This window comes from Mytilus edulis, chromosome 3 (genome assembly GCF_963676685.1).
Source record: "Mytilus edulis chromosome 3, xbMytEdul2.2, whole genome shotgun sequence".
NCBI lineage: Eukaryota > Metazoa > Mollusca > Bivalvia > Mytilida > Mytilidae > Mytilus > Mytilus edulis.
The window spans coordinates 103,585,817-103,599,070 of record NC_092346.1 but is presented as its reverse complement, the minus strand read 5'-3'; the positions used below and the strand labels follow the sequence as shown (position 1 = coordinate 103,599,070).

The 13,254-nt window shown below is 32.3% G+C and overlaps 1 protein-coding gene across 2 annotated transcripts in view; it reads left to right on the top strand.

The window, feature by feature from the left end:
- Positions 1-336: 336 nt before the first annotated feature.
- LOC139518064 (uncharacterized) overlaps positions 337-13,254 on the top strand; it is a 28,475-nt gene continuing 15,557 nt past the window's right edge. Inside the window, exons 1-7 of one of the 2 annotated variants that reach the window (XM_071309719.1) lie at positions 337-447; positions 5,907-6,223; positions 8,546-8,814; positions 9,509-10,630; positions 11,131-11,224; positions 12,139-12,302; positions 12,599-12,956. In XM_071309719.1, coding sequence (XP_071165820.1) covers positions 5,914-6,223; positions 8,546-8,814; positions 9,509-10,630; positions 11,131-11,224; positions 12,139-12,302; positions 12,599-12,956 — 2,317 coding nt within the window. In that variant the 5' untranslated portion in view covers positions 337-447; positions 5,907-5,913. Of the gene's footprint in view, positions 448-716; positions 735-5,906; positions 6,224-8,545; positions 8,815-9,508; positions 10,631-11,130; positions 11,225-12,138; positions 12,303-12,598; positions 12,957-13,254 lie in introns of those variants that run through there. The other variant, XM_071309720.1, reaches the window with a different exon arrangement.

The following is a 13,254-nucleotide window of genomic DNA, read 5'->3' as shown; positions in this document are numbered from 1 at the left end:
TATTTTTTAGTATTATTAGAAAAATATTTTTTAATATCTTCAATATTAAAAAAATGTCATATTTTTTAAAATTAGAAACTTTTTTTTCATATTAGAAAGTAAATTCTAAATATTAGCAAGGATTTGTATAGTTCTATACAAATCCTTTATATTAGAAAATGATTACTTAATATTAGAAATTGATTTCTTATAAAATAATTTTTAAAATTAACTGGGAACAGTATACAGACTTAAAAAAAAATTCTATTAAAAAATCGACAACACCGCCAGTCAAAACCAGAGTCACTTGCACGCTTTTTAAAAGGCAAATATGCTATGATAAAATTGTTCACCACTGACACGGATTTTTAATTCATAGTTGTCCCCCTTTGTTCAAGGTATACTGAAACCGAAACTGGCGAAAGAAGATATTTATCTAGGGTTTAAGCGTATTCTCACAAAAAACATGTAAGATAATAGATTCCAAAACGGATTGAAACAAACTACCTTATCGTTAATTTTTCAGCTGATAAAAACGAAGAGCATACACGTCCGCATAAGTCTTGGACAGTCAAGACAGTTATATGAAAAGGATATTTGATAGACAGTCAATAACAGTTTACACAGCCGATAGATGGTCCTAGCTTTTGAAGCCAGATAATGAAAATGCCTAATTTAATGCAATCAGCTCTCTCTCTCTGTATCTTAAACCCCCTTTGTAGAGGAACCATACGCTATATTCTCACAAAAAACATGTAAGATAATGGCAGTGTCTGCGCGTACCCGCATGTGGGTACGAATAGTCAAATTGACATTCGTAGGCTACGCGTACCCACATCCGGTTTTATAATAAAATGCAATCAAATCGGGAATTAAACGTGAAATATATACAGAAATTATCGATAATATGGGGATTTCGAGTAGAACGAGTGAAGGGTATGACAAATAATATTTTCGAATTGTATTTATAAGTTAATAATATATAATAAACCTTGCAAATTAAATGCACACTGATTGAAAATGAAATATACAGTCCCTGTAAACTATAGTCCTATAATATATAATATCCGAATTTTAAGTTGCTTCCACGCCTCAGAGGCAAAATATTTTTTGATGCGCTGAATGTTTACATTTTCGTCAAACATTTTGTTATTTATTAACGAAGCTTTCATAGAAGATTATTGGCATCGGCCTTTGTTTTTCAGAAATAATGTATTAGGCCTTCATTTTTCCTGGGCGAACTTGTTTAGAATTTTTTGCCTCTGTGAATACAGGAAAAAATTATTCTGTAAAACTTGATTTACTCTTTATTTTTTGTGTTTCCAGTTCTTTTTTTCTCTGCAGGTGCAATTGATTCTGAGTTTTATATACAATTGTATAAAATTAATCGACTGATACTTTTGAACAAATTGTTCCAATTTAATTTAATGATAACTTTGAAATGTCTGCCCAACATGTATCTATCACTCTTTTCCCATTTTAAGAATATTTATTAACCGAGAAAAACTGTTCACTTACATAAATGTTTACAAAACTTCTAAGTAGTTGATCAATTTTATTCACTAATTGCGATAATTTCTGTATATATTTTACGTTTAATTCCCGATCCGATGGCAATTTATTATAAAACCGGATGTGGGTACGCGTAGCCTATGAACGGCAATTTTGCTATTCGTACCCACATGCGGGTACGCGCAGACACTGCCTAAGATAATAGATTCCAAAACAGATTGAAACAAACTACCTTATCGTTAATTTTTCAGCTGATAAAAACGAAGAGCATACATGTCCGCATATGTCTTGGACAGTCAAGACGGTTATATGAAAAGGATATTTGATGGACAGTCAATAACAGTTTACACAGCTGATAGATGGTCCTAGCTTTTGAAGCCAGATAATGAAATTAATGCCTAATTTAATGCAATCAGCTCTCTCTCTCTCTTTGTATCTTAAACCCCCTTTTGCTAGTATGTATAACTTGTGATCTTTCCTATATACAGTGGTGCCTCCACCAAATATATTGCAGTGCTGAGCCACGCACAATTATATTAAAAATCCGTTGTCATATATATACAAGTGACGTAAACCTCAATGTGTTGAAGGCGGTCATTACAAATGTATATAGTAGAAGTATAGACAATGTTTCTGTGCTGATTAAAAGTCAAGTCACATACTTTAAAATTCCTCTCTTTCTTTATATATACACTGGTATCACATTTGTTCCCCTAACGGATAGATGTATTCTTTAAAAGTTAGTATCACTCTTTAAAAATATCAACAGCATTATTCCATAATTGCGGTAAAAACGGTATAAAGATAAAAGAATGAATGAGTGCCTCTTCCTCATGAGTTAAAAGCTGTATTATAAAGTATTATCTAAAAGTTATATTCATTTCTTCTAAAAGGTTCTTTGTGTTGTATAATTCATGTATTGCTTAAAATTCTGTTAGCTATATATAATCTATAATATTTTCCCTATAAGATCGCACACTTTAATAAAATGTCACCACTAGCATAACTACATTGTTGTATGTATATACGCTAAAATAGGTTCGTTATTTTCGCTCTGTAAAATTGATTAGTGAATGTATAAGAATTTTGTGGCAAATATATTGTTTCTTCTTTTTACTTTTTACTGTGGAAGTTGTTAGTTTTTCCTTTTTTAGAGTCATAATTATTATAATTATCATTCGCATACTATCTTATAGTGGGCTATATGTAACTGATATATCAAGCATCTAGTTAGGCGTTCTACTTTTGCTACACTGGCTGGAGAGCGTTTCCTTGATGTTGCTACCGGTGTGATGTCCAAATTTGGTAATTTAATAATTGACCGAGAACTAGGATGTCCTTCCACAGAGAAGGTAACCTGTTGAATAAATATTAATTCCAGAGTCAAAAGTTGGTAATTTGAAAATTGACTATTGTACTTACAAAATGTATATGTTACAGAAAATAGGTGAAATTAGGAATTACACGTAAACACTAAACATTTCAGTAAATAGCTGTAATTACTAGCCAATTTAGTAATTACATGTATTTACTAGTTGTTTCAGTGATTACTGGTATTCACTGATTTTTTTTGTAATTTTTACAGCTATTTACTAACTTGATATTTTTGTTTTAAAATTTAAAGTTATAATTCAAGATACAAAATAAGAACGTAAAGGGTAGATATTTTAGAGCTTACTTAATTAAGGATAAAGGAATATAAGGCACATTAAAAGTGTGTACTCTGTGTAGTGTTTGTGAATCAAAACTGGAAAATGGTTATTGTTAAAGTTTTGAAACTCCCTAAAAATCATTTTCAGCATGCAAGACAAATGATATCATTCCAAAATTGAAAAATATTGTGAGAAGTTTACAGGCAACTTCGCCACCTCTTTTTGATGATAGACATTCGATAAAGCAAAATTTTGTGATTTTAAAGAGTAATAACCAACAAGTGTTTAAACATTTTTTTGCAGGAATTAAACAACAATATTTTTCTGTCTAAATTTGAAAAAAAAGGTGTTATCTGAGCTGGCCAGACTTTTCGCCATATCAATTATTAAAAACTGTATTTTATTAACATTCAGGATATTTGTATTACCATTATGTTTCAGATTTACTTTAAAATATGTTTCTTCTATGCAATTTAACAGTCAGGGGTATTTCTAATGACAACATGTGCAAAAACACTCAATGATTTTTACCTACTAGTGTTTTCGACCCTTTTGTAGGGTACCCCAAAACTGGTCATATTCAATATACCCTAAAATGAAACGGTGAATTTCCGTAAGACTTTGGCAGATGATGCATGGACCCCTACCTTTTCAATGAGGTAAATATAAGAAAAATTAAACAAGAAGAAAATTTTGGTGTTACCAAGGCCTACCCCCTTAAAGTTCTTCAAATTTTGATAACTTTCTTAAATTATCCTAGATTTCTCCCAAACTTGAACAGAAGTTTGCTTATGATAATAAGATAATTTTCAAGAAGTAAATTTTGTAAAAATAAAATCAAGTTTTTCCGTAATTTACTCATAAATCTAGTTTTATGCCAGTTAACATTACATTCACACTGTGGTTAAAGTTTTTAAAATTTTAATAACTTTCTCAAAATATCCTGGATTTCTACCAAACTTGGACAGAAGCTTGTTTATTTTAATGAGATAATATCCAGAAGTAAAGATGGAAAAAAATATCCTTTTTTCGTATATTCCTTATAAATGGACTTCGTTTTTTTTTCTCCAGTTAACATTACATGTACATACACTCTCCGGTTAAAGTTTTTCTTAAACATTTATTAGATTTCATAAACCATCCTGGATTTTAACCAAATTTGGACAAAAGCTTCTTACAGTCCTAGACAAAAGATAGTATATGGAGGAAAATTTTAATATTTTTTTCCCATTTTTGTTGAGCCTGTGACTAACAGCAAATGTAGGCAATATACTGGGTTCCATGAAACCCTTACAATTTTATGAGGTTCATTTATTGACTTGCAAGTGCACAACTCATCAAGCAGGTTTCTCAGCTTATGTTTAGTAAAATAGATCCAGATTGACTGCTAAAAGTGAATTATAATTTCACTATATCATTTTCATTAGTGATTTAATAAAAAAAAATAAAAAAAATTTTTTTTTATATCTCGTAGCTAATGCTCCTATAAAAAAAGATACATTTTAGGCTAATCACTTTTTAAAAGACTGCTCACTGATCTTCTATAGTTAGTATTACCCTAACTTTTGATCAGCTGACCATATTACAACATTGTTTTAACAGTTAGTAAATAGGTGTAAAAATTCATTTTAAAATTAGTAATAACTGGTAATAACTAGGCCATTTCAGGAATTACTAGTATTTACTAGGTGCATCGGGGGTTACATGTAATTCCTAAATTTTAGTAATAACATGTAATTCCTAATTTCACCTATTTACTCATGTTACTGTAACATGTACATACTGTGAATTATAGTATTAGCATTTTGGACACTGTATCTGCTACACCAATAAACAGGAATTCCACAGTTGGCTTCTCTTAATATGATTGTTTCTTTAATTTTTGTGCTTTTTTCACATTTCTTGATTGGTGCGAGAAAAATATTTCTCCTCACTAGTGAAATATCTGTTCTCTGTTATGATTAGTCGAAATTTGATTATGACGTCAAAATGTTTTGTTTTCTTCTGAATTTTCCTATTGTGAATTTGTGATGTCATGAAAAAAGTCGACCATGCCTGATGACGTGGCATGTAAAGAACACAAGTTTCTGAAAATCTTTGAAAAAGAAGGATAAAAATCATCAGAGAAACAGATTCCAACACTATAACTCGTGTATTACAATATTTCTCCACTCTTGACAGTTAAATTTTAATTATTTAAAAAGCTCGGCAAGCCTCACGCTTTAGATAATAAAATTTAACTGTCTGTAGTGAAGAAATATCGTAATGCACTTGTTGCAGTGTAGGAATCTATATATATCTTGTCTGTTTTTTTGGTTTATTACATTTTAACTTATGGATTTGTCACATTCAGACCAGTCACCTGAATGAGATATAATACTTATACACATACAAATATTTAATGGCACAAACTCACTATATTTTTAACAATAAATGACTCAGACCTATTGCAGATATAATATTAACAGACATGATAGAATTAAAAGTTTCATATAAATATATATTATTATTAAACAATTCCTTAAATATACAAAAAAAAATGTGTATTTAGACAATCAAAAATAAAAGATGAAGACAGTCATGACAGTGATAATGCTGAGCTAAAATGTATAGTTTACCAAAAGAGTTTTTTGAGTTGTAAACACTACATTTTAGATAAATGAATTGAATTTAATACAAATATGTTTCCAGTACAATATGCTTTTCAATTACAGCAGATTTTTTATTTACTAAGTCAGTGATTATATTACTTGTTCATTTCAGGTCCTAAATGGCTATGCCACCAGATCACACTAACATCAGCATGTCTGCTTCTCTTCCTTCTACTGAGGAGAAGACAGAGGAAGTAAGACCTGTTCAAATGTCAATTGATTCCCCAGAGAAAATGTCTACAGAGGATAATAATGAAAGTGCTAGTAACACATTCAAGTCATTCTTGGAAATGGAAGAAGGCCCTGATATCATGTATGGTCCTAAAGAAAATCCTGAAAGAACAAATAGTCCAATTGTTATGTATGGTCCAATGAATAATGCAAGTGGTGAAGACTATACCAGTGAACGCTTTAGTAAAGATCTCAAAGGTATGAAAGGACATAAGTACTCTCTTTTCTATTTCAATGGGATTTAGAGCTTCTCAGATGAACAAATGAATGGAACTACAAATGACAGAGGAATGATCTGTTGTCAGTTGATGCATTTAAAAAATTGTTTGTGTTTCAATGAAAGTCATCACTGAAATTAGATGAACCTGACCTACATGTACATTTTTCATTGAATGGCTTTGGTGAAGTTTGTGTAACAGTCCAGTTCTAAGCAATATTTATACCCCACGCAACGAAGTTGCGGAGGGTATAATGTTTTTGACCCGTCCGTCCGTCCGTCCGTCAGTCCGTCCGTCCGTCCGTCCGTCCGTCAGTCCGTCCGTCAGTCCTGTTTCTTGTCATCGCAACTCTTCTCAAACCACACAACAGAATTTCACGAAACCTTTTCAGATAATAAGGACATACTATGTAGTTGTGCATATCGACGGGAAATTGCGTTTCAATTTTTTTTCTAGGAGTTACGCCCCTTTGAACTTATTTACTTTAATGTACTACTGCAACAGTTTGTCATCGCAACTCCTCTCAAACCACACAACAGAATTTCACGAAACCTTTTCAGATAATAAGGACATACTATGTAGTTGTGCATATCGACGGGAAATTGTGATTCAATTTTTTTTCTAGGAGTTACGCCCCTTTGAACTTATTTACTTTAATGTACTACTGCAACAGTTTGTCATCGCAACTCCTCTCAAACCACACAACAGAATTTCACGAAACCTTTTCAGATAACAAGGACATACTATGTAGTTGTGCATATCGACGGGAAATTGCGATTTAATTTTTTTTCTAGGAGTTACGCCCCTTTGAACTTATTTACTTTAATGTACTACTGCAACAGTTTGTCATCGCAACTCCTCTCAAACCACACAACAAAATTTCATGAAACTTTGTAGATAATAAGGACATACTATGTAGATGTGCATATCAACAGGAAATTACGGTTCAATTTTTTTTCTAGGAGTTATGCCCCTTTGAACTTATTTGCTTCAATGTACTTCTGCAACAGTTTGTCATCTCAACTCCTCTGAAAACACACAACAGAATTTCATGAAATTTTATAGATAATAAGGACATACTATGTATATTGACAGGAAATTATTATTCAATATTTTTTCTTATACAATTTTTTTTTCTTATACTTATTTAATTTCTCCAATGACAATGTGGGGACGTGGGGTATGTGAGCGTGCTCACTAAGGTTCTTTAATTTTCCCACTATCTCCTATTATAGGTACGAATCCTGGCGAGGGAAGAACAAATTTCGCAAATTTACAGATCTAACATTGTTGGGTTGATGTTTAGACGAGTTGAAAATTTCTTGATATATATAGTTCCCCACAGAATAAAGTGTAAAGGGTTTAATATAATCATTTTTTTGTCTTTTCCATTTTAGTTATACATGTATGAGTTAAATATCTCACTTAGCAACTACAAATAAATTAATAGAATATAATCTGAAGTCATAAGATGCATCATGTTTAGTTAGTCAATGCACTCTAAAATTAGGTGATTTATCTTTTACGTACAATGTAGAATGACTTTGGATTATAGATTCTACGTGAAGATCCAGATTCAATCAACTAAAAATCACAGAGGAATGGTCATCTGGAAGTCACAAATAAAAAATATATTATGTAGGTGTTGATATTGGAAATATGTGAAAATGAATATGAATTCCATTCTCTTGATTTCATTCAGAAATAGAAAATGAGTTGTGTGATTGATTTAAGCCTTTGGTTTTAAAATGAATATTAATCCTTTTCAGTACAAATTGAGCAGATGTAAACTTTTGTGAAGTTTCCGACTTGTCAGTTAATGATATTTTTTATCTCTTTCCAGATTCAACAGCATCTGCAGGTCAGTGTGGGCTGTACAATCTTGGCAATACTTGTTTTATGAATGCTGTTAATGATGTTTTTCTCTCTTTCCAGATTCAACAGCATCTGCAGGTCAATGTGGGCTGTACAATCTTGGCAATACTTGTTTTATGAATGCTGTTAATGTTGTTTTCTCTCTTTCCAGATTCAACAGCATCTGCAGGTCAATGTGGGCTGTACAATCTTGGCAATACTTGTTTTATGAATGCTGTTAATGATGTTTTTCTCTCTTTCCAGATTCAACAGCATCTGCAGGTCAGTGTGGGCTGTACAATCTTGGCAATACTTGTTTTATGAATGCTGTTAATGATGTTTTTCTCTCTTTCCAGATTCAACAGCATCTGCAGGTCAATGTGGGCTGTTCAATCTTGGCAATACTTGTTTTATGAATGCTGTTAATGATGTTTTTCTTTCTTTCCAGATTCAACAGCATCTGCAGGTCAGTGTGGGCTGTACAATCTTGGCAATACTTGTTTTATGAATGCTGGACTCCAGAGTTTAATGGCTACACCACCTGTTATCAGGTACTTCCTACAACACCATTCAGAAGCTGTAGGGAGTCACAACTTGGCAGAACAGTTCTCTGTATTTGTAACAAAATTTTGGAGTGGAAACTTTTCTATTCTTTATCCAAAAGATCTGAAAACCGCTTTAGGACATATACATGGACAGTTTAAAGACTACAGACAGGTGACCTTTATATTAGAAATCAATTTAGTTTTTCCACATTTCACAAAAAGAATGTTTAGTTTAAGAACTTCAAAAGTCTGCAAAAAATACTGTGAAGAAATTGTTTACAATGAAATTTTTGTAGTTTACAGACTGGTATGATATTTATTTCATAACTGGTGACTCAAGACTAATAGACAACTCCATGTCTGATAAAGTTTCTTCAGAAGTGTTTATTTTCTGTATATCAATCAACTTTGTGTTTAAATAAAAGCTCCTGACTAGGGTCAGGCACATTAATAATTTAAAGGGATTAAACATGTTTGTGAGTGTTCAACCATCCCCTAACCTGGGACAGTTGCACATGTGTAACAGCACAAAATAAGAACAAACTATAATAATCAGATGGATGATTTGACCCACCAAATGGGCACCAAGCAATTAAAAGACAAGAGACTATATGTACAGATCTAAGACTGCTCGCAGTTACTAAAAGCTAGTTTAATTATTAAAAAGAAGATGTGGTATGATTGCTGATGCGACAACTTTCCACAAGAGACCAAAATGACACAGAAAGCTTGTTCAAAGCCAATTTTACCTTATCAAGGTTTTCAGAGGCTTCACATAACAACACATTTGAGCGATAATGAAATGCAAAACCTATTCTATCAAGTTGAATAAATTTGATATCAACTGACTGTAATTTTCTTTTCAGCATGATTGTCAGGAATTTTTAGCTTTGCTTCTCGATACGCTCAATGAACAAACAAAAGTTGGACCAAATACTTCTTTCTTTATCACTCATAATGATCTCAATAACTCTCAAGCAGCATCGGCTCGTGAGCACCATACAACAGTAAATGAACCAGTTTCTGTATCCATGGAAACTACTTCAAACAATGCTAAGACTCAAAGTGAAGAGGATGAGATGTTTCCAATGCCGCTGACTCAATTGAAGGTTTCAACAGATGGAGAACTTTTGGAAGATTTACATTTGAATAATACATCCATTTTTAAGAAAAAAATGCCTTCAATTGAAAAGTTTTATGCCAAAGAGACTAAAACTTTAAACACAAATGTTCTTATATCAGAGTCCCCAGAGGATTCATTGAATTTTGACTCTTCTAAGTATGCGAAGGCTGACAATTGTCCTGTTGTTCACAATGACATTAGTGTAAGTCATGTAGTCAATGAACCAATGGTAGTAATGGATTTAAAAAGGTGTCGAGTCAGCCCAAAGGGGGTCAAAGATATCAATATCTATGCTGACATGTGCAATAAGAATGTTAATATGTACTGTGATGCATATGAAGAAAATGAAAAAGTGAAAAGATCCAAATTTGATACTTTTGAAAAGAATTTTCAGCATCAAGCTTTCAGTAAGCTGAACTGCTTACCAGAAAGTCCTGATGAAACAGATTGTCTTTCAGGAAAAGGGACAAAAAATAAAAAAATGAATGAAAAACATCATATGGTTACTATGGATTCCAGCAATCAGTCAATGGCAAATCAGGATGTCATTTCAGAAAAGGTTAACCTTCACCTACAGTTCAAGGACAGCAATGAACAAAGGCAGGATATGTGTTTAGGAGGGGCAGCCTATGATGCAGAGATTGATCAGGATACGGATTCAGTTGATGCTATAGAACAAGATGAAGACGAGGATGTTGATACGGAACAAGATCCCTCAGAAAAACAAAACATGGAGGAAGATTTTGAGGATGGGGAATGGGACAATGATAAACTTCTCCGATTGGCTGACAAACGTTGGCTTGACCATATCATGGATAATCAGAGTGTAATAGTCAAAACATTCCATGGACAGTATCAGTCATCTGTAAGTCTTTCTTTTCTAAACCAAAATTTATTAAATCCCTAAATTGGAAAACAGAAATCCTTGATCCTGAAAGGGTCAATCCCGAAATCCTGAGCTTTAAAACACCCCATCCCAATGTCCTGAAAAATGTCCTGCCCCCCTCATATATGTTTTCTTCAATTTAACCACAATTTTTTCAGTGATTCAGATGTCTCTTAATTTCCGTTAGGGTCATGTAAGTGCAGGTTGTTTGATTTCTCTTTTTACAAGCTTGATAATTGTTTTTAAGTTTCAATTGTATAAACTTGTTATATATATTATCTAAATGAAAACAATTGTTCAATGATGTAATTACAATGAAGTCAATTGATGTAGCTGATTCATAGAAATATTCATAATACTTGTTGATATATAAATAATGATTTTAGCTGAAAAGACTGAACTATATATTTTTTATGAACCATGTGTAATTACATGTACATTACATGTGTATAATAATCACAAATGTAACAATCTCACAGGTGACATGTGGTGAATGCAGTCATGTATCAGTGACCTTTGAACCCTTTATGTACCTGTCTGTTCCTCTTCCAAGAGCAAATGAAAGACAACTTTGTAAGTAGCTAGTAAAATAAATATAAATAAATTCAAATGTGGTATAGACATTAATGATCATCAAAAATCTATCAAATCAAAACAAAAAACCGAAATTCTTGAATAGTAAAGTATATACCTATCTATATTTGAAGCTTAAATAACCATGAGTTTAGACAATATAAGATTTGAATTATCAGAGACTACAAATGATTTTGTGTTAACAGCAATTTAAAAAGACATTAAGAATTGACAACTTTCGAGGTCGATGCATTTCCGTCAAAAACTCTGGTTTTAGTGAACACCATTCGTGCGTTTAAGGGCATCGTCACTTCTGTTCCAATGTTGAGCGAGTGAATGGAAACCTATATTGCTATATTGCACGAAATATTCGGCAAATTAAATTCTCATAATTGACAATCAGCACTGCTGTCATTAGGGAATTGTATTTAAGTGCTTACAAAACACATATTATTTCTAGTTTATCCTGCACAATGACGATCACTAAGATGCTTGATGAATGTTAATAGTGCAGGGATACAGCCGATCCCTTCTATCTGGTAAATGACGTCATAAAGGCGCACATAATTGATGAGTTTTTTTCCAGTGACGGATGAACTCGAAAGTGGTCTGTTGAAAGCTTCTTTTTGTAATTTTTTTAGGGTGTAAAAGTATTAACTAAAACACTTTTTTTAGGTTGGATGTGCGCAACATTGAAAATACACAATAATGTAGTATATATTCGTATGAAACATACCTTTAATAGTATTAAAGATAAACAACATTGCATTCAAATTGTTTTTCTTTCTAAACAGAAACGTTGATACCAATGCCCATTCATGAGTCCATTCTAGCATCCTACTTGTGAGTTTATTATAGCATCATACTATTCTATCATCCTTCAACATTATTTAATATTTGTTGTACATTTTCAGGTGTAATGTATTTATCAGTAGACAACACTCCCACACAATATCTCATGACAATGGATAAAAGGGATCGCATCAGTAAAGTTAAAGACATTCTCCGTCATATGACTAAAACAGACAACAATGTTATTATGGCTGAAGTTTTGGATCATCATGTAGCTAGAATAGTTGTAAGTTGACTGATAATTCATATTCTATCGTGAGGAACAAAGGAGGCAGTTTAATTAAAACAATTTTTTGGCACCTGAAATGGAAAAAAAAAACTAAAAGTCCTTAATTCTGTCAAAGGCAAATTTATATAATAAATAGAATGATGTACATGTAGCCAAGTCATTTTTGTGTCAAAGTTTTGTTAATTATTTTTAAAGCTTATTTGTTTCACTAAATATATTTTCAAAATGTACATTTCCAAGATTCCCCTTGTGACGATATACAGTTATATATTCAATCTTCTTTTTTTTCTCAGGATGATACAACTATGTTAAGATACATTAACAGTTCATCAAGGAAGTTATATGCTTTTGAGATTACCCCTTATACAGCGATGTCAGGTGTCAGTGGAATAGAAATACAAGTCTCTGTAACCCCTGTGACCTCTGAAGCAAATAAGTCAGATGACATTTTCAGTCAAGTTGGAACTTTTACTGCATCTAATCCTTACAGTAATTTTGGAGGCAGTTCATTTGCTACAGGAACAGCTAGTAAAGAGAATGATAACTTTGTAGAATCTGTCGTTAGTCCTGATGATGTTATAGAGAATGATTGGGGAACTGACTCAACACTTCAGTATTCATGGCCGTCAGAAATTACAAAAATATCTATTGGTACGTTGTATATAAACATTAAAATGAGAGAATGGCTAATTAGATATGACAACACAGTTTCACCAAAATATGATGCACCTATTTCTCTTACATTGAAAATTTTATGTGTAAGTCAAGAGCAACATATCTAAAATCCCTAAATTTGACATGGTGAAAGACAATTGAAACATATCAGGTTAAACTGTTAAATTTTTCAATAAAGGTAGTTTTGGTCATATCTAGGTGATAGGTAGTGCATGTTCATTATAATGTGAACTTTTCATGATACCGGGTATATGATTTTGACCATTACTGGGCA